At 50.9% G+C, this 26,243-nt stretch overlaps 2 protein-coding genes across 2 annotated transcripts, besides 15 other annotated features; both read left to right on the top strand.

Moving 5' to 3' along the window:
- Positions 1-1,158: 1,158 nt before the first annotated feature.
- On the top strand, positions 1,159-10,822 carry PVX_116765 (hypothetical protein, conserved; the record flags this gene model as incomplete). The annotated part of the gene is made up of 4 exons (XM_001615597.1): positions 1,159-8,952; positions 9,140-9,492; positions 9,744-10,206; positions 10,367-10,822. 4 exons carry the CDS (start codon positions 1,159-1,161, stop codon positions 10,820-10,822), a joined length of 9,066 nt encoding a protein of 3,021 aa, XP_001615647.1.
- Positions 2,423-2,500: a microsatellite.
- Positions 2,577-2,600: a microsatellite.
- Positions 8,678-8,699: a microsatellite.
- Positions 9,471-9,521: a microsatellite.
- Positions 10,823-12,250: 1,428 nt separating the features above from the next.
- Positions 12,251-12,271: a microsatellite.
- A 617-nt stretch (positions 12,272-12,888) lies between these two features.
- Positions 12,889-12,934: a microsatellite.
- A 623-nt stretch (positions 12,935-13,557) lies between these two features.
- PVX_116760 (hypothetical protein, conserved) lies at positions 13,558-25,603 on the top strand (the record flags this gene model as incomplete). Its single annotated transcript, XM_001615596.1, has 9 exons — positions 13,558-18,230; positions 18,528-18,808; positions 18,953-19,049; positions 19,208-19,396; positions 19,657-19,757; positions 19,977-20,018; positions 20,857-20,946; positions 21,079-21,392; positions 21,500-25,603. The coding sequence occupies 9 exons, from the start codon at positions 13,558-13,560 to the stop codon at positions 25,601-25,603; spliced, it is 9,891 nt and encodes a 3,296-aa protein (XP_001615646.1).
- Positions 15,235-15,263: a microsatellite.
- Positions 17,630-17,689: a microsatellite.
- Positions 18,523-18,544: a microsatellite.
- Positions 18,753-18,791: a microsatellite.
- Positions 19,769-19,794: a microsatellite.
- Positions 21,439-21,459: a microsatellite.
- Positions 21,598-21,633: a microsatellite.
- Positions 24,010-24,077: a microsatellite.
- Positions 24,460-24,519: a microsatellite.
- Positions 25,604-26,243: the final 640 nt, after the last annotated feature.

Raw genomic sequence — 26,243 nt, 5'->3', positions numbered from 1 at the left:
TAAGCATAACATTAACATTAACATTTCATGTATAATGCTCGCATGATGTATGTGCCACATACGCATGACGCATTACATACTCATAATGCGCGCCGTGCGATAGCATATACGTTAGGCTCGTTTCTCCGAGCAAGGCATAGCATGGCCCTTTGGCAGGACGCGGGGGCGGAACTTGGGTAACACTGCTGCGCCTGCCCTTGATTTTTGCTGCCCGTTCGTTGGCCTTTTTTTCTTCGGCGGCTTCCCCCAAGAAAAAAAAAAAAAAAAATTCAAATCTCATTCGATCATTGTTCAAATTGTTGTTAATTTTTTTTTAACCTTTTTTCAATCCTTCAAATTTTTAAATCTTTAAATTTTTAATTCTTTAAATTTTCAACTCTTTAAATTTTCAATTTTTCAATGTTTCAATGTTTCAATTTTTCAATTTTCAATTTTTCAATTTTTTCCTCTTTTTCAGAACAGCCCATTTCTAATGTGGTTTTTCTATTTGCAAAACCACATGGGGGCCTTTTGAAAAAAAAAAATATGCATGTATGTCCTTGTATGCGCTTACTTGCCCGTATCCTTATGGAGAGAATTCCGGGCAGGTAGCGGAAGGCGGCGAAACCGAAGGAAACGAAAGAATGCTCGTGCCAGCGCGGGGCTTTTGAATCCTTTTTGGCAGCCACCTCTCTTCCCATGCCCTGCTAGGCATATATGCTAGCAGACGAGTAGCGGCATTCATCATACGCATGGCACTGCAAATGTCACTCATTTGCCAATGAGTGGCTCCCTACCTTTTCATTGTTTTTGTTCCTCTGCGCGTGTTCTCACAGCTGCAACCAGGGAATACTTTCGCGCGTTCCTCTGGACAGTAAGCGGACTCGCGCGTAGACCCCGGTTGTAGCGACGCGCATATTTTTAACTCGGCCAAATCTTCGCCATTTGGCTCTCCCCATTTGGCTCTCCCCATTTGGCTCTCTTTATTTGTCTCGCTCCAGTTGGCCTGTGCCACTTGGACCACTCCATTTTTCGTTCGCAATTTTGCATGGGCACTTTTGCCGAACGGTTTGTCTTTTTATACTTTCCCCCTCCCCCCTCTGTAAGTGAATGTTTTGCTGCACCCCTCCCCCTGAACCCTAAACCGTAAACCCTAAACCACAGGAAGGAAAATAAAATATGGAAAGAAAGAACCCCCAAAGTAAGCCTGCCCCATCGAGCAAAGAAAGCGCAAATGTATATAAAGGCAAATCGAAAAGTAGACAGCTAACCCCGTTGAGGAATCGTGGCGAAAGTAACCATGCCAAGGAGGTGAAGATGCCCTTCGGCATGGTGGGTGCAGAGTATGAGAAGAGGGACCCCTCTCAGGATGGCCCATTGAGGGGAGATAAGGGCCACTTCGGAAGAGGGAAAAGTGGCAGCAGTAACAGCGTCGGCGGGGTGAATAATTATAAGTACAGGAAGGGCAGCGAACAGGGGACCCACAGTCGTAGTCACCCCCGTGAGGAGGAAGACAGCCACAGTGGGCACAGAGGGCACGCTAACCACAATGGACACGATGAACACAGAGACCACATTGACCGAAATGGGGATGAAGAGGACGAGGAGGGAGTGTCAAACGACGAGGACATGGTGGGCGACGAGGAAGCCTCGTACAAACGCAACAGCGCGTCCATAAGCTGCTACGAAAACAACAATAGGAAAACGCTCTACAGACACAACGTCCTAAATGAGGAGCAAAAAAACATCGAGTGGCTCCTCACTAGACAGAAAAATGTAGAGCAACTTGAGTCTATCAATTTTGACAGTCTCATGAAGAACAAGCTGTTTAGTTCCTTCCACAGCAGCTACAATGGTGGTGATGGTGATGGAATAGGCGGTGGAGATGGCATTGGCGGTGGTGATGCCCATGGCGATGACGGGAGCAGGGGAAACAAGCTCAGAATGAGTAAGCGCGTCGGGAAGCACGACGACTCGAAGAGGAATAACAGCACGCCGGACGAGCTGGAGATAATTAACCTCGCAGATATGTTATACAGTATTAAGAAGGAGGAGTACCGAGTGCAACCCGAGGAGGAGGGGGAGGCAGACTATGAGGTGTCTCCTTCAGGGGAGTACGACCTGCCGTACGATGGGCGATATGAGGGGCGCTATGATGGGCGTCACGATGGGCATCATGAGGGACGTTATGAAGAGCGTTACGAGGGGCGCTATGATGGGCGTCATGAAGCGCGTTATGATGAGCGTCATGATAGGCCATCCGATAGGCGCTACGAGAGGTCCTTCGACAGGCCATATGATAGACCCTACGACAGACCGTACGACAGACCGTACGACAGACCGTACGACAGACCCTACGACAGACCCTACGATAGACCCTACGACGCGTATTACGATCGGCACCTCGAGGGGCGTCGCAGTCGACACGTGGACGCACCCCATCTCAGGGGATACGATGAAGACTACGAAAGTCACGTGGATCGCCAAATGGGTCGTCAAGTCGACCGCCACTGGGACCGCCTTCTGGATCGTCACCTGGATCGCCACGCGGACGAGCGGTTCGTGCAACGTTTCGAGGAGGACTACGAGGAGGAGGTGCTCGGCGGGCGGGAAGAGACCTATCGAAACAGGCGAGCTATTGAAGACCCCCGTGAGTACAGAGAAAGGAGGCAGGACGCCCTGGCCGCCTATGATGATCGGCGTTCGCACATGGTGCTGCCGGAGGGCGGCAGGAGGGCGGCGGACGCGTTTCTCTACAAAAGCGGCTTCAGAAGGGGCAGCGAGAGGGCAAAGGAAAGGCAGCTCCAACAGCAGCAGAAGCAGCACCTTCAGCAGCCCCACCAGCTGCATCAACAGCAGCACGTGTATTCGAACATCGCCGACATTTGCAAAAGTTACATAAAAAATATTAACAGCATCAACAAGAGCACATATAAGGGTGAATGCAAGGCGGGTCTCTTTCGGTACCCCAGTGGAGGCTCCAACCCGTATGATGAGCCGTATAGAAGCGGGGAGCCCTTCAGAAGCGGGGAGCCTTACAGAAGTGGAGATCACTACAGCGGCGGGGAGCACTACGTCGGTGTGGATAGTTACAATTATGCGATGAATAAGATGGCCAGCAGGGGAGGAGGCCCAGGCGGAAGTGGGCCAAGTGTAAACCCGCCAAGTTACAGAGGCACAAATGGAAAGGCGGTGAACAATCAGGATTTGGCTGGCCACTCGCTTAGCGGCAGGAGGGCGAACAGCCGGGAGGGGAGCAATCGGGAACGAAGCGGCAGGCCGGGTAGCGGCAAGCAGGGTATCGGTAAGCAGGTTGGCGAGCACCATGTGAAGGACACCCAGCCGAGCGCCATCCCCTCGAGTGGAAGCCAAGAGCCAGGTGCCCCGCAGAAACCCATGCGCAACGTCCACTTCGTCGAAGTAGACCCCAAAGAGCAGAACCCAAAGGGAAGCAGAAACGAGTACCCAGCTAGCGAAAAAAACAGAATGCAAATGAACAGTTTGGACCGAAGGAACGTAGACCCTTTGGTCTTGTCCCACATAGATGAAGGGAAAAATAACCTAGAGCAGAAAAAGAGGAAGAAAAAAAACAAGCAGGGTAATAATGCTAACAAGGTAGGTGATGCCCAGACGGAGATAATTATCCCTGACAGCTACGATGGGAACAGTGGCAAGGTGGGAGGAGGGGATTCGTTTCTGGGGGGGAGAAGCGCATCTCATGAGAAGGCTCCCCCTTTTGGCCCTCCCATCGGTGCGAGCAGTAACGCCATCACCATTTCGATTGGTAATGACTCCAGCAGTGGCAACGGCAGGAGTGCTAGCAAAGGCGCCGGCAACCGAAGTAACAGCCGTGGAAGTAGCCGCGGAAGCAGCCGCAAAGGCAACAGCAGTGGTAGTGGAAACGGTAATGGCAGTGTCAATAGCAACGGTAATGGCAGTGCCAATAGCAACGTGCCCATCGGGGTGGGCGACCAAGCGGCGCCTCCCCACCAAGTCGCACACGCAGGGGAAAAACAAATCCCCATGGAGATTATAAAATACTGCAAGGAGAATAACCTTGTTCTGAATAAAGACATAAAGGATTTGTTGAAGAGCTACGGAGAGGCCCCTCAGGGTGGGGGGGTGAGCCAGCCCCTACCACCGGAGCAGGGGGGCAGCGCAAACAACTCGATCAGTGCGAGTACCGCTTCCGAGCGGCGAGGAAAGAGCAGTGACCCCTCCACGAATCACCCGGGTAGTAACCCCATCAGGGGTGAAAACAAACCAACTGCATGCCCTAAAAGTAATAAGCAGCCGAAGAACGGCGCAAATACGCTCCAGAGAACTTGTCGAGCCCAAGGAGGCAAGGACAGCAGCAAGATTCAGGCTAGTCTGCACCTAGTCGGCAGCAGTAATAGTAGTAGCGGTGGAGGCGCATCAGCGGAGAGGAAAGACCTGCCAGCCCAGAGCTTCATCTCTTTGACGAATAATGAGGGGGATGCGGGGCCCAGCGGTGGCAGTAACGCCCTGGGCATAAGCCATAGCAATGACGAGTTGGGGGTCAGGAGGAAGGGCAGTAGGAAGCACAGCGGGGCAGGTAGCGCGGCGGGTAGCGCGGCGATGGATGGTACTGCTGTGAGTGGCGGCGTGGCGAATGGCGCAAGTCTCGTCGAGGGAACGGCTCCGAGCAGCTTGAAGAAACCCGTCGAGGCGGAGAAGGCGGGCGGAAGGAGCAAATCGAAGGAGAAGTTGAGAGGCCCCCCCAGTGTTAACATCGATAGTGGCAACCGCGAGGCGCTCGGCCTGCCGCTGAAAGAGGAGCTGGCCAAGCTGATGAACGGCTACTACGAGGATGTGCTGAAGTGCTACGGGCAGTATAGCCGGAGCGGCCTGGACGACGAGAAGGCCTTCCACTTCTGCGAGTACTGTGAGCAAAACATTTTCAATTTGAGCAACTTGCTAACCGCAAGTGAAGCCAAGGAGCACCTCTACACATGCAACATATCGTGTGGGAGGACCTTCCACATGAAGTGCGTGAGTCACGTCAAACGAATGGCGAACAATTTTATTTGTTTCTTCTGCCTCTACGATATTAACTTCTGCTCCTTGTGCAAAGAGGTTACAACCAATGATGGACTCATCCCCTGCTACTACCCCCTCTGCAACATGTTTCTTCACACCCAATGCGTTGAGAAGTTGCAGCTGATGAGCACCGATTGTTTGAAGCAGTATTATTATTGTACCCACTTGGCTGCACCCAACTCGGGAAGCAGTGGCAGCCAAGGGGGAGGAGGAGGCAGTCACCCGGAGGACAGGGCCAAGGAGGAGTCCCCGGGGGGACGGAAGTGGAAGAAGAGGCGAAACTACTACCGGAAAAAGAAGCGCTATGGCAGGAAGAAAGGCGTCACGTTAAATAAAAAAATTGAGAAGAATCAAACGAATCAGACGAATCAGACGAATCAGACGAATCAGACGAATCAGAAGGGTGAGAGGGGAGAGAGGGGGGAGAAGCCGAGTGGACCCCTCCAGGGAAACACAGCAAGTACGTACAAAAATGGAACCTGTGTGAAGAAGACCCCCCTTGATGGCAGTGACCAAAGGGACAGCCCAGATAATAGGCGCACCGCCTTGAACGCCCCAGCGGGAAGCAGCGAGCTAGCCAAAGTTGACGAGTTGGGGAAAAACTCAGTGGGCCATTTAAAACTCAGCAAGTATATATGCCCCTTACACGTCTGCTACGTGTGCAAAGAATTTTACATTGTAAATTTGGAGAAGGTGAAAAATAAAAGAAGCAGTTGCCTCTTCAGATGTGTAAAGTGCCTCAAGTCTGTTCACCTCCACTGCATGACTAGCAATTACATTATTTCTTTTAAGCAAAAAATGATGTTTTGCTCGAGCCACATTGAGTACTACAAGCAGAAGCACATGCAGATGTTGCTCAGTCGATTTGAAAAGCTCACCACTGGGGTGGAAGGGGCACTGGAGGTTGCCCAAGATGAGAAGGGTGACAGCCCCCCCGGGGGTAGCGCCGTTGTTACAGGTAAGAACCCAGCTTGTGCTATCGCCGCGGCGGGTCAGAAGCACAAACGGGGGAGCAGCGGCAGTCGTACTGCTAACCGAGGCGGAGATAGAAGTGTCATGCGAAGCGGCCCCAACCCGTTGGCGTTGCCCCCCCAACCGGTGGAGGAAAAAAAAGACAACGTTGCGCGTGTCTCCATCAATGTTACGAACCCCGCAGGAGAAACCACGCCCCTAGGGTTGCACCAGTTTGAAAAAAGAAACAGTACAAATGTAGCCCTATCTTCCAGAGACGAAGGGGCACAGACTGTCGAGCAGCAGCAGGGGAAGATAAAACCGGGCAGCTCCCCAAACGGAGTTACCATCACCGACGATGTTGAGTACCTTTTCGAGGGAGAAAAGAACAGAAGCAATGTTGTGCATATTTCTGTGGGTGCCGTGTCGCCCCCTAACTTGGGCCAGAAGAAGGAAAAGGAAAAAGTGCTGTTTGATTTAACGGAAGAAGGGGGAAAAGGAGACGTCTTTTACGTAACGAATGAATCTCAGGCGAGGGATTCCTGCGCTGAGGGGGAGTCCATCAAGTGCGTTGGCAAGGACATCCCCGTAGTGGTGGTCTCCCCGGTGGGGGTGAGCCCTCACATGCAGGAGGAGCTTCTGATAAATGGCAGCGGTGGTGAGGTCCCCCCCCACAATGCGGAAAATTCCCTGCCAGCGAACCACAGTTATAAAGGCAACTTGCAGCTGGCGAGCGAAATGGCAGCGGCTGGGCGCGGCAAAAAGGAGGCGACCCACTTGGAGAAGGAAAAGGACATCACCGGTGAGGCGGCCAAGGAGCACGGCGGCCGAGGTGGCGGCATAACTGACCGCATAGGTGGTGGCACAAATGAGGATGGCACTTTTAAAAAGAAGAAAAGGAAAGTCTCAAACGCCAACGATATAGAAATACTGAAGAACTACAATTTGGACATTAACATTCTGAGCGACTTTACGAAGAGCAACCCGGACGGCTGTGCTCTGCAGAAAGGGAACTCCTTATCGAAGCGGAGCTGCGTAGCGAGTGGCACTGTTGAGGGGGAGGGCCTGCCAACTGTCGTTGCAAAGGTGGAGAAGCGTCCCCTCGGCGCCCTCACCGTGGAGGGAGGTGCAAATCAAATTTGCGGCAAACGGGTGAGTGTACACATCAAGGAGAGGCACTCCAAGGGGGAAACCCTAAGCACGCGAAATTTAAAAAAAATTAGTAATTGCAAAATGGAGCAGTTATGCAAGAACCTGTTGTCCCCCAAGATGATTTGCAACCTGTATACGAGGGAGCACTTCCAGAGCGAAGCAGAATATAATTATTACGTTCTGATCAAGGTCAGGCGAATTCTTCACATGGAAAAGTCCCTGTTGGCTTTAAACGAAATGAACCCACACAGGATAAGTGAGGAGTGCGAAGAACACATTAACATCTTGTGCACCTTTCGGGAGGACTTTATCAATTTTGTGATTTTTCTGTTTAAGAAGCGGGGCGCGGGGGAGGCGCTCGCAGATGGGTGCAAGGGGGAGCGCCAGGAGGGGCATCAAAGCGGTTTGCAAAGCGGGCTGCAAAGTGGTCAACAAAGCGGTTTACCAAGCGGTTTGCAAAGTGGTCTACAAATCGGTTTACCGTGCGTTTTACAGGGTGGCCCCCCAAATGAAGCTCAACCATCTGCAGCGCAGTGTGCACAAAAATGTGCACAAAAATCTGCAGCCCAGTGTGCACCCCAGTGTGCACTTCAGTCAGCACCCCAGTTTGAAGGTAACGACCAAGGGAGAACCGCCAGCTGCAGGAAGAATGCGGTGAAGAGGGGCCAACGGAATGACGCCGCCCCGGGTGGAACCGACGGCAAGGTGGAGGAGCGCGCGTTGGATGAGGAGGCAAGGAAGAGCGCGCTTTGTGGGGAGGAAGCGGCTATCGGAGGAGCCCCTAACGGAGCCGTCGCTAACCGCGAAACCGCTAATGGCGACCCCGCGGATGAAGAACAGGGCAGGGGCAAACAGGAGGAGGAAAAGACCAAATGGGTCTCCAACGATTTGCTGAACATACTGTACAAGGAGCTGAAAAACGCGGCCAGCATTATCGGGCCCAGTGTGCGAGAAAGAGCGCGTCAGGGATTACCGCTGGGTAGGAGCCCCCCCAGTGCGGAGGACAACGCACAAGGGGTAGCAGCAGACCTCAACGGGGTAGCAGCAGGCCTTAACGGGGTAGCAGCAGGCCTTAACGGGGTAGCAGCAGGCCTTAACGGGGTAGCAGCAGGCCTTAATGGGGTAGCAGCAGGCCTTAATGGGGTAGCAGCAGGCCTTAACGGGGTAGCAGCAGACCGCAACGGGGTAGCAGCCAGGTCTGCTGCGAATGGAAGTTTATCTGTGAGCCAAGGCAGATGTTTCGCTGCCGATCTGCAGGGGAGAGCGAACCCGCACATGGGCGGTAAAAAGGGAGACACCGCAGAGTGGAAAGAAGAAATAGGCAGGGGAAGACCCGTTGGTGGAAGGATGAACGTGCGAAGTAATACCGACGTGAAATCTGCAAAAATGGTGAGCACTGTGGAGGGCAGACCCCACCAGGTGAACGAAAATGACGGAGAAGCAGAAGAGGACGTTGGAAGAGGGAAGAGAAAAATGTTCAAAAATGGAAAAATGGATTTAACTGATTTTTCGCAGCTAACCAAAAATGGCTGCAAAATAGATGTGAGCGTTTTGAAGAAGTACAGTCACTACTTAAATTTTGAGTACATTTCGAAGAATGTGTATGTGAATGATCAGAATAAGAACTTGCTGTCGTGCAAATCTGATGACTATAGGTGCCTGTGCCAGGGGGAGTGCGACCCCTTCAGCTGCTACAATTCGCTGAGCAAAATTCAGTGCTCCAAGAACAGGTGCAACTTGCCCATTCAGATTCAGGACAAGAAGTGCTTCAACCGGCCGTTCAAGCACTCCGCGATAAAGGACCTGGAGGTGGGGCTGCTTCATGGCGGCGCGTTTGAGTGGTGCGTTCGCGCGTGGGCGGGTTGCTTTGCCGCCCACCACGTGGTGCACAGCACCTACTGCTCACTGCATACCACTTACTGTTCACTGCTTACCACCTACTGCTTCCCTTTTTTACGTTACGTTTTCACCACACCGTTTTTTTCCCCCCCTGCAGATAAAACAGACGGAGCGCACCGGCTACGGAGTGTTCTGCAAGCGGGACATTAAGAACGGGGAACTCATATGCGAGTACGTCGGGGAGGTCCTGGGGAAGAAGGAATTTGAAGAAAGGATGGAGGCCTACCAGGAGGAAAGCAAAAAAACAGACATGTACAACTGGTACTCGATTCAGATCAACCGCGATGTGCACATTGACAGCAGGAGGAAGGGCAGCATCTCCAGATTCGTTAACCACTCCTGCTCGCCCAACAGCGTTTCGCAGAAGTGGATCGTGCGCGGCTTCTACCGCATTGGCATCTTTGCCCAGCAGGACATCCCCGCGGGGGAGGAGATCACGTACAACTACAGGTGGGTCTGCCGTGTGAGGGGGTGCATGTGCGGATGTGCATGCCTACATTTGCGCATCACACCGCCTGCTCATGTATGCTTCTCCAACCGCCTCCTCATTTATGCTTCTCCAACCGCCTCCTCATTTATGCTTCTCCAACCGCCTCCTCATTTATGCTTCTCCAACCGCCTCCTCATTTATGCTTCTCCAACCGCCTCCTCATTTATGCTTCTCCAACCGCTTCCCCACTTTTGCTTCTCCCCCCCTGCAGCTACAACTTCGTGTTCAACAACTTCGAGTGCCTGTGCAACTCGGCGAACTGCATGAACCACCAGCTGAAGAAGAAGGAGGAGACGGAAAACGAAGTGAGCGACATAGAAATCACGGACAATGACATATTCAATCCGATAGAAAATTTTAACAACCTGCACAGGAAGATGCAGGATTGGGTAGTTAACCTGGAGGCCGTGGGAACCAAAGCGTTATACAAATACAACAAGATGAATGCCATCAATTTGAGGCTCATGGAGTGCTTCTCCACGTGGGTTTTCTATGACCTCAATTTCGAGAGGAATCAGTTTTTGTCTTTGAGGTCCAAGCCGTTCAACGCGCTGAGCGAGTTTTGGAAGCTGCTGGTTTCGTCCTTCTCCGACGGGGAGAGGAACATCATCAACGCCTTCAATTTATTCCTGCCCTCGCTCATAAAGATTGGCCAGCTGCGCCGGATTCAGCAGGTGGGTTCAGCGGCATAGCGGGGATTAGCGGTGGCCGCGCGGCGTAGCGGGCGTAGCGTGGCATAGCAAGGCATTTTTTTGCTTAATTTTTTTATATGCCCGCTTCTATGCATTCTTTGCCGTTTCACCCATTTTCTGCTATTTTTCCCCCCCCCCGCAGTATAGCTACATCCTGCACAACATCGTGGGCGCGGAGCACGAGATGTGGAACCTGATCGACAAGGGCTTCGCGGACGACGAGGTGTGCCGCAAGTGCAAAAGCTGCGGCAACCTCACCATGTGCGACAAGTGCTTTAACAGCTACCACCACATCTGCGGGAACATGCATTCGAAGGTTTATAAGAACAACGAGCTGGTCCTTTGCAAGTTCTGCCAAAAATATGATTACAAGATCAAGTGGATAAAGCAGAACTACCGGGAACAAATGAAGTGCTCCATTGAAATTAGGAGCAGCGCCTTTTACAAACTCAACCGGGACATCATGACCCTCATGGAGCAGTCGGTCAAGTATACGAAGGACATGTCCATGGCGGCCATCAACGAGCACAACTCGAAGGAGTGCAACAGTAAGAAGCTCCGCCTGAAGAAGTTCCAGTACAAGTACGTCAAGATATGAAGCCACGGCGGGGGTGAAGCCATGGGGGGGTGAAGCCATGGGGGGGTGAAGCAAGGGCAATCGGGACAGAAGCAAAGAATAATATGACAGTGTATGCCCCCCCTCCCCCTAGTGAGGACGGGGACACTTTCCACGCCAGCTTCAGACCAATCGAGAAAAAAATAATCATCGTCGTGTGCAGATCACTTTAACAGTTTTGGCTTCTCATATGTGAAGACTTCTACGGGGGCAACCTACCCGCGTTTCCCCCATTCACTGCATCTTATTTTCTTTTCTTTTTATTTTCCTTTTTTTTTTTTTTTTTTTGTTCGTCTTTGAGCAAGTTGTGGCCCGCAGCTAGCTAATCCCATTTTTTTTTTTTTTTTTTTTTTTTTGTGCCAGCGTGCCCACCTCGACAATCTTGTGGCATGGGCTCATTGATGCGTCAATTTGTCAGTTCGTGTATTCGCTCGCCGATTTGCGGCGAAACGGTCAAGTGAGTTCTTAATCAAGTGTATTAACAACCAAGTACGTTCATAACAAAGTAATTTCTCAACCAATGCGTGTTCTTTAATTAGCCAACATATTGATCAAACCTTCCACACAGTTTATCCCTTTTTTTTTTACGTTTTTTTTTCCACGTATTGCATCATTTCCAAACACATGACTCTTCTGATGCTGCTATGGCTTTAGGCTACCTCAATTTTTTTAGCGGCCCGCCTGCTGTTGGAATTTGATGTGCCATCGTATAACGGATGCGCCGCAAACAGTTTACCATTTGTCTTTTTCGCTCCCTTTTGCGTTGCTTCGCAGGTCGACCTGGCCGGCGCTCTTCCCCCGTTCATTCGCAGTTTTTTCGCAGCCTTTTCGCAGTTTTCCCCGCGTGTGTAAATGTTTCTCCCCCCATTGTGCAGACACAAACAGGGGAAATTTTTCGACAGCACGAGGAAGCGGGCCAAAAAAAATCATTAGCATATAAAAAAAAGGAACGCTGTTGTCAATGTTAAAAAAAAAAGAAAGGAATGTTAATATTATGTCACCCCTCCCTTTCTTATTTTTTAAGCAACCGCTTATCTGTAACGTTAAGAATAAATTTCCCTCCGTTCGGCGCTTCCAAAGTGTGCGTTGTGAAAACGATCGTGGCGTACGCGGCGGAAAATGTCCCCACGGGGAAGAAAACTTGGCAAATGGGTAGTAAACGGCCTCAGCAGAAGAATCATCGAAAAGGGAAAAAAGCAGATCGACTCGTGAAATTGTCATACCGTCACATTTGCAAATGAGTAAATCTACTCCTTTACGTCCTTAAGAAAAATTCATTTTGAGGAAAATTTATTATTTTTTTTTTTTTTTTGAAGTCATGACAGGTATTTTTTATTTTTATTTTTATTTATTTATTTTTTTTTTTTTTTTTCGCAAATGCAGAGTTACACCTTTTCCCAGTGACGCATGGATCTAAGTAAAATCCCCATGGCATGCATCCCATCCATATGTATGCAATTACCAACGTATGCGTGTTCCCTTTTGCTTTTTTTTTTTTTAAGGAGACATTTTCTTCCCTGTCGCTCACAAAAGCACGTGAGTGTATGTTTAATTCGTGTTGGTATGCCCACGTGCATACGCGTGTTATGTTCATTTGTTCCTTTGCATTTTCGTGGCTGTTCCTTTCGTTCGTTTCGTTCACTTCGTTAGTTTCGTTAGTTTCTTCCCTGTTTATGCGTTTACGCGACGAGTGTTCCGCGCGCCCACGCGTGTGCCAAGTGACCATTCGTTTTACGTGCGTGCCACGTGACTATTCGTTTTACGCGCGTACCATTTGTGTATGCCAATTATTTGCCTATCCCAGTTACGCCGGGAAAATTTGCCTCCCAGCCCCTCACGTGACTTTCGCGGGAAAGAGAAACGCGCGCGGGGGGAATTCACCACTTAGATGAAGAAGCGGTGTTTTTGCGTTATCGGAAGAGTTATTTTTCCCCCGCTTCGCAAAATTTCGCATCATTTGGTATCATTTCGCAACATTTCGTATTATTTATTTTTTTTTTTTTTTTTTTTTTTTGTTAAACCAAGCAATTTTCCCCACCGCGCGGTGTAGATGCGTGCATGTGCGCCTTTACACAGACGTGGGCAATTTTCCTACCCCCACTGTCTTTCTGCACCCGCACCTGTGCATTTAAAAATGAATCAATTGGCGCGACTGAATTAAGGAGGCACGCACTTTCGGAGAGAAGGGGGGCGCGTCCTTTTTATTTCCAAGCTTATTTTATTTCGCATTATTTTGGCCGCTCCGGTTAGTCTTCAGCGCGTTTCTCATTTCGCATTTTCTCATTTAGCATTTCGCATTTCTCATTTCTTTCTTTTGCATTTCTCTCTTTCACATTTTTTCATTTCTGTCCAGTCAGGCCAGGAAGGAGCGCATGCGTTCGGCACGCTCGCTGCGCACACGGAGAGTAGGCATGTCTGCATGAACGTACCCACACACGGAATGACGCCCGGTCTCTCGTTCGCGTGAGAGTGCCTCCTCAGCTGGTTGAGGGTGAAAGGGCCCTACCGGATGCCATACCGGATGCCATACTGTCTTCCCCTCAGGCTGCCCTTCCTTCTGCCCCTACTTCCTCCCGTCTCTTTTCCCCTTCCCGTTCGTCCACGAGAAAACTGCTCATTCGGCACCCCCCTCTGCGCGCGGGCAGAAGCACAGGCGTCAGAAGACGCGCACCCGAGATAGGCGGCTGTTCGGAAGAAGCCCTGGAGGAGGTCCTGCGATGGACAACAGGAAGTTCCTGCGGATAGGGAAGAGCGTGGTGCACGGGCGCACGGGGCCGCTGCGGGGGGACCTGGGGAACGCGGCGGAGGAGCAGGAGAGGGGGAAGGGCGCGCCAAAGGGTGGTAGCAGCGGTAATGGCGGTAGTAGCAGCACCGCTAACAACGCCACTAACAACGCCGCTAACAGGGGCAAGCCGGCCGGAGAGGCCGCGCAGGACGAAGGCGCGCTGAACAGCCACTTCAACGCGGAGGAGAGCGAAAATAACAGCGGCGACATTTTCGAGCAGCTGCTGCAGAGGGAACTCGCCAAGGGGGCGCTCGGCGGAGGCGTGGTGGGGAAAAACGCGAGCAAGGTGAAGGGGGGCGTGGGGGAGGAGTGTGAAAAGGGGAGAGGCAGCGTTAATGGAGCGTATGACAAGAGGGAAAACGCGAGCCACAGCGCGGGTGGGGGGAAAAGGGGTGGCGGGAAAGCGGAGACAGAGGATCCCACAGAGAACCCCGCAGAAAATCGCACGGAGGATCCAGCGGAGGACCCCACGGAAGACCTGTCCCAAATCGACCTAACCGTGCGCGTAAACAGCAGCCAGGTGAAGTTCCGAATGCACGGGTACAACCAAGTGATCAAGTGCTTCTCGGGAGAAGGCAACACGAAGGAGAAAATGGAGGTGGCCAATCTGCTCTTTAAGGAAGAAGACAGCGTGCTCAAGTACCTAGGAGACAACAATTTGATCTGCCAAATAAAGGCGGCCGAGATGACGGCAGAGTACATCCGGGTGCTTAAGGAAATCCATTTTTACAGTTTTAAGGAGGTGTACCCAAATGAGGAGGAACTGACCAACTCGTTCGTAAACGATGTGAAGAATAAATTATTTGCCATTTTTACAAAAATCGAAAGGGTGCTAATCGAGAAGATCCTAACGAACGCCAAGTCCTTCGACAGTGGCTACAGCATCGTGAGCAAGATAATAGAATTCTGCTCGAGCGATAAGGTGACTGTGAATGTGCTAACTGTCTTGTGTGAGCATATGCATGGCATATATTTAAAGGCGAACAAATCAGTCTCCAACATAAAGGGGGTTAAAATAAAGGTCATCTCGTCGGTACTTCAACTGCTGCACAAACTGCTGAGCTCCTTTGGAGCATCCGTCATATGCGTGAAGACGCTAAACAAGTTTTGTTTGAAATTTAACGAAATGGTAGACAAAAGTGTGAAGAGCAATTTCTACCTCCTCTATATAGAAATGCTCAGCCAGATTAAAAACGCAGAATTTCATAATTGCATTTTGAACGAGCTGAATAGCCAACAGAAGAACTACATAACGAAGGAACTGCAGAAGGAGGAGTACCAAAGAGGGGCAGGGGCGAAGCCCTGGGTGAGTACCTACCTACTGAACCAGGGTAGCAGTGGTCAGGGGAAAATCGGGGCAGATGGAGATGACCACCCGAATGATAGCTCCTTTTCCAACAATTTAAGCAACCTAATTGAGGAGGCAGACGTTTTCAAAGAAATCTGCACAAAGCAGTGGGAGAAGAGAGTCCTCGAAGGATGCATTGATAAGAACGTCAGCAGTGGAAATAACAACAACAGTGGAAGCAACTCCTTGAGCAATGAAAATCTACTGCCATGGAAAATCAAAGTGGAAGCCATCAATCTGCTGTGCGACAAAATGAAGGCCAAATGTGCGATTAAGAAGACCCCATATATTAGCACCCTTTTAAGTATGATTAATAAGCTTTTAAAAAATGAGTCTGCCCTTCCTGTGGTTGTTTCCACGCTGAAGCTGCTCCACGTGTTCATAGAAAAATTTGAAAAGGAGATTTACGCCACTGTGAAGTCGTTCTCTTTCATCCTTTGTGCGAAGCTGAAGGACTCAAACAAGCAGGTGTCCAACGCGTGCATGGAGTGCCTGACCAAGGCCATCTGCGTTTACAATATGGAAATCTTTATCGACGATTTGTCGAAGAATCTGAAGGATAAAAATAATAACACGAGGATGGTTACCCTCGAGTTTTTGCTCAAAGTGTTTGAGCACGTCGACCGGAAGAACGTCGTCTCCATCATTGAGGTCACCAAGCATTTGCTAAACGACACCGTGGCGAATATTAAGAACACGGCCTGCAAGATGTACGCCCTGATTGTCACTAACTTCGGGGAGGAGGTGCACCCCGCCTTCTTCGCCGCCCTCCCCGCGAATAAGAAGAAGTCCATTTTGGCGCTCTGCGTGGGGGGCGGCGTAGCAAGCGGTGGAGGAAGCGCTGTCGGAAACAGCGGTATTGGAAGCGGCGTGGGGGGCGGCGTAGCAAACAGCGCCGGAGGCGGGGCGGGCCGGCCCCCCCACGGGGAAGACCCGCCCGGCGGCAGATCAACCGGGGGGGCCGCCACCCAAGGGGACAACGTCGAACAGGTGCTGCCCAGGAATATCACGAATAATATGAAATCGAACAGCTACACCGCCAAAATCGAAGCGATAAACGAACTGACCAAATGGATCGGCTCCGAGATGAACATGGCCAATGTGCACTTGGAGAACCTACTCAGCTTTATAAAAAAAAACTGCTACGATTTTAAAGGCAAGTACATCCAGCTGAATAACGCAGTGTACGATTTTTTCAACCAGCTGGTAGATCACCTGTACCATTTTAACATCCACCAAGGGAACAACCCGCACTTTGTGAAAGTCATGAGCGTCCTCATCCCGCTCTACATGGAAAAGACAAAAGACAAAAGGGACAGCGTCCTCTGCAACAACTTCTTGCAGAAGTGCTTCCAATATTTCGATAACAATGTGGTGATGGACATCGTCATAAGGAGCAGCGACGCTAAGAATGCCAAGAAGTGCGAGGAGTGCATCAAGATGCTGCAGCGGTTGTTTCTCTTGAAGGCGGCGAACGTCGGGGCTAACACGGGACCGAATACCGGAGCGGCCTCCTCTGGGAACGGCTCCCCCCCCAGCGTTAATGTGAAGAGCCTCATCTTCTTTTTGAAAAAATTCGTCGACTCGAAAAATACAAACCTGAAGAACTCCTCCATCCTGCTGTTGCAGCTGCTCAGCAGGAACTACGGAGACAAATATGTGTTGTCTCACTTGGAGGGCATCTCCGAGAGCGTGCGGCAGTCCGTCAAATCGAAGGAGGACGTGGAGCGCTTCGTGCAGAGGCAGGGGCTGCAGTCCTCGCTGCAGTCCTCCGCCTCCCTGGTGCGTGCAGCGGATGCCAACAAGTGCAGCGGTAGCAGTGTGAGTGCCGGGGAGATGGGCAAGAAGCAGGTTGGCGGTCAGGCCAGCGGTCAGGCTACCGCCCAACATAGCAACCGCCACGCCAAGTGGGGGGAGGCCAACCAAGAGGAACCCCTTGCAGGGGCCCAGAGCAACACGGTCGAAATAGACTACTCGAACACGTATCTAAATTACAAGAGCACCAAAATTGTTGCGAAGAAGGAGGACGGAGGGGAGCAGTTCCCCGCGCGCACGAAAGAGTCAGAAGCCCAGGAGCAGTGGAAGGGGGCAAATCGGAACGACCAGGAAGACTACGACGAAGGGGAGGACGACCCGGAAGACGAACAGGGGGAAGATGAAGAGGAGGAAGAAAAAATGGTAAACATAAGTGACCTGGTTAGGCAGCACGTGAGCCATATAATGAGCGATGGAAACGAAAGAAGTAGCCACATTAGCAAAATCATTAACGTAATAGAGAAAGTGGGCAAATATTATATCAACCCGGAGAGGCTAGAAGTCCTCATTAACAAACACACCATGCACAAGATTCTAAGCATCAGTAAGAGCAAGTGCGCGGAGCTCCTCTACGTGCTCATGTTTTCCCTAAGAGATAATGTGCACCTGTTCGTGGATACCCTCCTGGATTGCATAGTGAAGATGATTGATGATGCGGATGTTGGCCTAGAACAGATCGACAAGTTACTCTCCTGTTTGTGTAAAAACGTGGGGATTTCAAAATACATTGGGTATATAAACGGATTCATTATGAGCGAGAAATTGAGCAACATGCGGGAGGAGGGGGGAGCTGCCCCCATGTATGCTAGTGGTCAATCCAGTGGCCGCTTAGACAACCAAGGAAGGAGATCCCCCAAGAGGAACAAAATACATGTGCTCATCAGTAACATTAACACGAATCATATTCTTCTCCTAAACGAAAAAGTCATTAAGAAGAAGGTCCTCGGGTTTTACTTGGACCTTTTTTTTGATGACTGCGAGGAGGTTAGACAGAAGTCTAGCCAAGTGTTAGATCATATCTATGCAAAGTACAAGGGAGCGATTTTTTTAGAAATTTATGAAAAGTTATCCCTCCACAAGAAGGAGTGTCTCCAGGATATTATTAACCAAATGAAAGCATCAAAAGAGGACTTTTCCTTTTACGCCATTCTGATGAGTAACCATTCCCAGTTGAAGAGGCTTTCAAACAACGAGAGCAATTTGAGTGGCCCAACGCCCACGCTGTCCAAATCGAGGAGCATCAAGAGACTTAGCTCCATCAGCAAGAATAAAATTTTAAAAATCGAATTCCCGCCGCATCACAAAATAAAGGCGGACGGCCTAAAATGGGAGAAGCACTTTGACCAGGCGCACGCCAACTACCTCACGCGGGAGTTCAAGCCCTTCAGCAGCCCGGAGCTGATTGTGCACATGTTTAGTGACAACGCGAATGTGGTGAACAGGTGAGGGGGTTGGCGCGGCCACCCGTTTGATCGGTTCGCACCGCGGTTGGTGTGGTTACCCCGTTTGATCGCTCCCACCCCGGTTGGTGTGGTTATCCTGTTTGATCGCTCTCACCCCAGTTGGTGTGGTTACTCTGTTTGACCGCCTCCCCTCCAACCGCTCCCCATCCAACCGCTCCCCATCCAACCGCTCCCCATCCAACCGCTCCCCATCCAACCGCTCCCCATCCAACCGCTCCCCATCCAACCGCTCCCCATCCAACCGCTCCCCCTCGAACCGCTTCTCCCCCCCCGCAGGAGCATCCTCTTCTTCAAGGACTACCTGAGCAACAGCTCCAACCAGTCGACGCTCTTCTCCAAATCTGGCTTCCTCGGCCTGCTGCTCAAGTGGATCTTCTACACCCTGAATGGCCACCAAAGCAGCCACGAGCTGCTCTGCGCGTGCGTAAATTTGCTGAGGATAATTCTGAAGACGATCGAGGACAACTACGTGTACCTGAATGAGCAGGAGCTGGTCATGGTGGTCAACTTCATTTGGGACCGCATGAACGCCGCGGCGACCTCCTCGGAGATGAGAAGTGGGTGTCCTGGTGTGAGTGCCCCAGTGTGGGCGCGTCTGTATGTACGCCCCTATGTATGTATACTTCTGCGTGTGCGTGCCTACACCCTTCGGACACTTGCCCCACATCCGCCGCCCACCGCTTATTGCCCACCCATTTTAGAAAAGCTGAAGGAGATCCTCCTCTGCCTGTGCTACATCTCGGACCACAAGCTTTACTTCTCCCTCCTGCTGAAGAACCTTTCGTCGTGCAATCAGAAGTGAGTGAAAAAGGGGGAAAAAATCACCTCCGCGATGGGCCAGCAAAAGCACCCCCCACGAGGCACCCGCGTGTCAACCGCGTGTCCACCTGCATGGTCATATCACTTCACTTCAATGCACTTCAATGCATTCACTTCGCTTTGCTTCCCTTCCCCAGGCGCATATGCGACTCGCTGGACCTGATTTTGAAGCTGCTGATTCTGTACAAGGAGAAGTGCCTCCACGTGGAGAAGGACGTGATGAAGATTTTGCAGGTCTTCACCGTTCACAGCAAAAACAAAGGCGTCACCATGTGCTGCCTGAAGATCTTTGCGAACATCCAGTCCTTCTGCCCCGGCTTCTACAAGTGAGCGCGCTGCGTTGGCGGTGTTGGCGGTGTTACTGCCTTTGTTGCCCTTATTTCCGTTGTTGGCTGCGTTTTTCGCAGCTCCCTCGCGTGGCTCACTCGGGCCCCCCGGATGAGCATGCTCACCAATCGCTAACCCTCCAATCGCTAACCCTCCAATCGCTAACCCTCCAATCGCTAACCCTCCAATCGCTAACCCTCCAATCGCTAACCCTCCAATCGCTAACCCTCCAATCGCTAACCTATCGTGCCCCCCTCAGGTGCATTGACAACGACGACATCTCGACCTACCTGAAGAGGAAAGTCGACGAGTTCGTTGAGAACTGGCCGGATTACAAAATTTGCCCGAAGGACACCGAGGGTAAGTCGAAGTGGTGTTGCAGCGTAGCGGAAAGGAGGCGACGGCTGCGAGCGGACGGGCGCCCGAAGGAGTTGAGAGCAGAGCGGCCACAGTGTACCCGCTGAAGGAACGCTGAAGGAGCCTCCTTTCTGGGGAGAACAACTCCCCCCCGAGCACCACTACTGTTCGCCTACCCGTGCGTGCGTCCATTTCTCCATCCCGCGTCCGTCCCCCCGTTAGACGAGGAAAATAACAGCTCCTACCAAAGCGACGACTCCGAAGGTACGAAAAAAAAAAAAAAAAAAAAGACACACAAAATGAACCAAACGAAAGAAAGCACATCGATTCATGTGCCCCCGTGACTGAACTTACATGATCGTGTGCACAACTTAGTAGTTACTACGTCACTATGCATCGTGTAAATGTCTCAAAGAAATATTACGCAACACAGCAGTGGTTATAATAAAGGGAGAAAAAAAAAAGAAAAGGGTCGATGCTAAGCAGACTCGTTCACCACCACGTCGTATGCACCCAGGCAAATGCGCAGCGGGGGGATTGTCTCCCCGAGGCGATATGCACTACTCAGGAGCACATCCACGCGTGCACGCCTATGTATTGATACATATACACATATAATAATTTTTTTTTTTTTTTTTTTTGCACAATGAAGAGTCCTAGCCGACTCTTCATCCTCCATTTGAATTCTTTTCTCGACCGTGTGTCATGTGCATTGAGACCACACCTGTACATTAGCGTAGCGTCTACACTGTGTTACATGCTTGCTTACCATGTCAAGTGGCTTTTTTTTTTTTTTTTTCACTCCCCTTATTACAACCACTGCTGCACATGTAACGCTTAAATTTTTCGCTTTTTTCGCTTTTTTTTTTTTTTTTTTTTTTTTAAATTTGCTTGGCTTTTTTAAGCTCCGTCTGCATGTTTGGCTATTTCGCTCCCCCTTTGCGTGAACTGCGTCTTTGCTTTCTTAGTTTATCGTGTTTGCCCCCGCTCTTTACTTCACTTCACTTCATTATGCTTCCCCTCTCACTTCGTGTAAACGTGATTGCCCCCCTTCCACTTCACCGTGTTTGCCCCTTCCATACACTGCGCGCACAATTCGCAGGCATCCCCAAGGAGGAGGGAAACCGCGAGCTGGCGGCCTACTTGAAGAACAACACAAGCCAGAGGAACTCCATAAGGAAGGAAGTGGAGGGTGAGAAGTGGGCCGGCAGCGGTGTGTATTGTCCATCCCGGCTGCATGGCGAGTGCCTCTTAGTCTCCTTTCACCCCTTCATCGCTTCCTTTTCACTTCTTCCGCACCTCCCCGCCGCCGTGCAAAACGCAGGACACGTGAGCGAGTTCCGCAGAAACGTGGAGGAAGTGCTGGAGGTGAAAAAGAAAATCGAAGAAATCGAAATGGACCGGACGAACGAAAGCTACATGAACGACCAGATCTCCTACGTGAGCATCTCCAACAGTTTGAAGTTTGCCATGGAGGGGAACAGCTACTCGAGGAACAAAGAAATATTTCACATTTTGGAATCTAAAAATAGTGAAAAGGTGGAGGGGTCAAATAGTTATGAGAATTCGCTCATCTATTTCCGCTTCGTGTATTTGGCCTCTTTCCTCTACTCCAATGATGTGGAGACCATTTCGAGGGTGAGTGTGCGCCTCGGTTTGGGGTAGTCACGTCCCACCCCACTTCTTACCGCCACTTCCAATCGCCACTTCCAATCGCCCCCCATCACCCCACTTCTTACCCCCAGGTGTGCCGCCTCATCGTGGAGAACATCGTGCAGGTCGGGAAGAAAAGCAAAAACGGGAACTTCATCCTGAAGGAGAGCGGGAACTACATTTTCAAAAACTTCGGCCTGTTCATCACCCTGATTAAGGGCGCCAACTACTCCCTGAGGTTCCTCTTTAAGAAAAGTTTTGCAAAAGATATAAACCAATCGTTCGTTCACTTCAATGCGATTTTGAGCAACGTCCTCTTGGTGGACATCCTAATGAAGAAGAAAAGTTGCATCGCCAGACTGTCCTTCAACCACTTCTCCTTTTTTTTTATAAACACCATCGTCTGTTTGAGCATATACACCAAGGTCATTCACACGAACAAGAGCATTTATTTTTTTAAAAATGGATCAACTGCAAGAAGTCTAGTGACAAGCATACTAAATAATCTCCTAGGGAGAGAATTTCTTACGAGCCACTCCAAACTGCTGGAATATGTCTGCAACGTTTCTCTAAACCTCGGGTTTGATATAATGAAAAATAAAAAGATCCTCTTGGATGACCTGACCGACACGAGTGAATTCTACATCTATACAAATACTTACATCAAAATATTAAACAAAATTTATAAAAAAATTATGAACAAAATTTGTGAGGAAGATAGGAAAGACAACCCATTCGTGTATCGGATTCTACATCTGTTGTTTTTAAATTTGCACCGCTATGACATTTATTTGGGTAGGATGCAGGGCGATCGGGGCAGGAAGAGGAAGATGGAGGGAGAGCAGAATGAGGCTTCCTTTGGGGGGAGCCACAACTCGGGGTCCTTTTACGGCAAGAAGGTATGCAACGGGGAGAGGCTCAGTGGGGATGCCGCTATAGGGGGGGGCGCCGTCTTCCCGGGGGAGAACTCCGACCATTCCGTTTTTGACTGCCGCGCGGTTTATTATGAGAACTTGGGCGGGGCACCCCCCGGAGATGCCATTCCCACCGGGGGGGGTGGCGGTGCAGTGACTGCTGGAAGTGGTGCAGTGATTCCCGGCAGCGGTGCAGTAATTCCCGGCAGCGGAGGCCTCGGCGCGGGCAGGGCGAGCAACGCGGGAAGGGGCGGCCTCCCCCCAAGAGCCAGCAATGGGCAGCCTCGACCGAGCAATGGGCAGCCTCGACCGAGTAACACACAGCCTCGACCGAGCAACACGCTTCTTCGACCGAGCAGCGCGCATCTCCGACCGAGCAACACACAGCCGCGACTGAGCGGCACCAGCAGGACGGCGAGCGTCACCCAGGAGGCAGAGCACGAGCCCAGCGGGGAGGCGGCCCAGCGAGCGGGCAACAACACAGACGAGACAACTCCCCACTCGAGGGAAGAAGCAAACAAAGTGCACGCAAGCAGAATGGACTTCATGACCAAATATCTTTTTTTCATTCAACTGATCTTCTATGGGATTAAAAAAAACAACCCCCTAATATTACTAGCGTATGTAACTCACGAAATAAAAAAAAGCTACGCAATGAACCTGACTTACTATTATGGCAAAATGGAGGTGCTGCTGAACAAAGACGTAAGGAACTGCGTGCCAACGATAAATGTAAACACGTCGGGAGAGTTCTACGGGCTGGACTTTTCCTTTCAGAAGTTTCTAGATGAGCATGAGCATCTGCAAAGGTTGGAAGAACCCATTTTGAGTTCCTACAAGGAGGTATTCAGTCAGTATGCTACCCTCGACGCGGAATCGATATACAACAGTTTTGATCTATCCATCGATGAGGTGGTAAATAAAAAAAGGGAATTCCTGGAATCTCTAAAAATGATGAATGTGAATGAAGTGGCGTTCAACTCTAGCAAATATGAGCACTTGAAGGCGGCCATTTTGGAGTACATCAACGAGCTGCAGAACACCGAGGTGCTGGACGATCTGCAGAGCGTCGACCATGCGTCGGATTATGACTTTCTCTGCACCATGTATAGGATTCCGAAGGAGGTGGAGAGGCAGCCCCCGGGGGGGGGAAGCGGCGTAAAGGAGGGCGGCGAAAAGGGGGACCATTCAAAGGGGGATGGCGTAAAAGGAGAAGGCGTAAAAGGAGAAGGCGAAGGAGACCCCCGCGCGGACAAACCAAGCGACGCAGATGTGGCCCAGCGGGATGATCAGAAGGGGCCCACTTTGGGGAACGGGGCGAGGGATGTACAGGAGCGGAAGGATGAAGACACCCCGGGGAAACCCAATCAAAGGGGGGAAGAAGAAGAAGACAACCCGGGGGAACCCCATCAGCGTGGGGAAGACACCCCCCCACATGGGAACATCACCCAGTTGAGCTTTCCCGAAAAGAAAGAAGTGACTTTCATTAGTCGAAGCATTTACCTACGAAACGACACCGTGGAAAATATAGACTTGCACGAACTGAAACTGAAATGTGATTCTACGCTGAGGGAGGCGCACGGTGGTCTGGCTGGGGAGAAGGCAGATCCCCCGTTCGGCGTGAAAGACAGTAGAGAGAGTGGATCGCATCAGAGCGGTGCTAACCCAGGGGTGGTCCCCAAAGAAGGAATGGAAATCCACTCGGGGGGGGAGAAACACCACCCCAGTGCCGCCTACGATAAGAAGGACCCTCTAAATATTTTTAACAATAGCAAATTTGAAACATGTGGAAGACGTGTGGGGGGGCACAATGAAGATCCGCTGCAGACGGAGCGGCAAATACGGGGGAGCCAGGCTGAGCAAAGCCACTTTCACTCAGACCCGAGCAAATACCAAGTGGAACAGAAGCACTCAAGTAATAACCCGCACAGTGCTTATAAGCATGCACACGCTGAAGAGGACTCACAAGGGAATAAAACGGATTATCACATTAGCGTTTGTGCAGCGGAAGGGGAGAGTAAAGGAAGGCAGCTCGATGGGCAGGGGAGCTTCTCCATGGAAAGAACCTCTCCGCATGGGGGATCAATCGAGTCAGCGGCAGGGCAGGGCTTTCCCCCGGTACCCCCCGCTCAGATGACTCAACAGGGCAGACTTCGCAACAGCGAAGAGGCGGTGAGGAAAACACAAATGGGAGTTGGCGATTTTGCGAAAGAGAGGCCCAGTGCAGACCTGAGGGGGAGCACCCTCAGAAGCAACACCCTTAGAAGTAACACCCCACGAGCTCTCCACGCGGATCACACACTGGCTGTGGAGGAGAAACCCCAGTGTGTGCTCAAGAGGGGCAAGTCGAACGACGGGAAATACAAGTGGTCTGATTATGGAGGGTCCACTGTAATGAGGGGAGACAGGCAAAACGGCTCTTCATCCTGCGCAGTAGCCGCCACGGGAGGGGACCACGGCAGACCCCTTACAAAGTCCAAAACGAATGTAAAGTATTTAATAAAGAAATATGAAAGTCAGAGGGACATTGTGGGTGCATCTCACAGCGTGAAATCAGCGTCCATTTCTTCGAGGGGCAAAAATGCAGAATCCCTAACCACCGGCAGCAACGGCAGTAGCACCTTCAACGGGGGGGCAACCCATCACCACAGAAGCAGAGCAAACAGAGTAGATAACCCAATCGGTAATAGCAAGGTGCCTTCTTTTCAAGTAGATAAGAAGAAAAAATACCTGTACGAGCGGAGCATGAGCAGCTCATCATTTGACGTTAAGGCGAAAGGAGGGGGGGACATCCAAAACACCTCCAACAGCGTGAGGCAAAATGCTATCATAAGACGTTCTGACGTTGGCAAGAATTTCTCCAACACGCCCTTCCTCCAGAAGGGAGAGAAAAGGAGCTTTCCCCACGCGAGTCACAGCAACAGTGTGAGCAGCCGAAACGAGGCCGCCGCCACTGCGACTGCCACTGCCACCGCCACCGCCGGTGCCAACTCGAAGAGCCACGGCGCGCCGCCGAGTCATTCCGCGAAGAGAAAAAATAACATCGGTATTTCAATTCCATTAAAAAAAAGTATATTAAGAATGCTCTCCGTTTGTTCTGCGCGAGGCGCGCGGGATGTGTGTGTCCGTCCCCACAGCTGTGTGTTTGTAAATGTGTTTGCGCAGATGGGCGTGTTTTGCGTGCCATTTATATATGCCAGTTGTGTACGCCTGTTTTGTATGCCCATTTTGTGTGCCTCTTTTATATGCTGTTTTTTTTCCCCCTCCCTGCAGAAAACCTGAACAAGTGACCTCCATCTGGTGGCTAATCCGATGGTTCGTCTGGTGACTCCCCCTGGGCCGCACCGAAGAAGTGCCTTACCGAGACCAGTTTTTAAAACTCCACGACGTGGGGAAAAGAAAAAGAAACGTCCAGTTTGTTTTCTCATGCACGATATGTGTAACAAAAAAAAGGAAAACCTATTGCCGCCAAAACGGTTTGCTGTCAAGCGAACGAACGCGCAATGAGGTGTCCATTTGGGTATTATTATTTTTTCGCTTCTTTTTTTTTCGCTTCTTTTTTTTTGCTTCTTTTTTCTTTCGCTTTTTTATTTTTTTTTCCCGTTTGCTTCTCGACTTGTCTTTTTAAAAAGCTAAACTGCTAATCGTTTCGAATTCGTTTCTTTTTTTTGTTCACGTAAAAAAAGTTAAAAATTGTTTTTGCGCGCACGGGTGGGTTGGCGGCGCACGGATGGGTTGGCGGCGCACGGATGGGTTGGCGGCGCACGGATGGGTTGGCGGCGCACGGATGGGTTGGCGGCGCACGGGTGGGTTGGCGGCGCACGGATGGGTTGGCGGCGCACGGATGGGTTGGCGGCGCACGGATGGGTTGGCGGCAGACGGATGGATTGACGCACGGATGGGTTGGCGGCAGACGGATGGA

This window comes from Plasmodium vivax, chromosome 12 (assembly GCF_000002415.2).
Source record: "Plasmodium vivax chromosome 12, whole genome shotgun sequence".
Taxonomy (NCBI): domain Eukaryota; phylum Apicomplexa; class Aconoidasida; order Haemosporida; family Plasmodiidae; genus Plasmodium; species Plasmodium vivax.
This window is presented reverse-complemented; position numbering and strand designations above follow the sequence as displayed.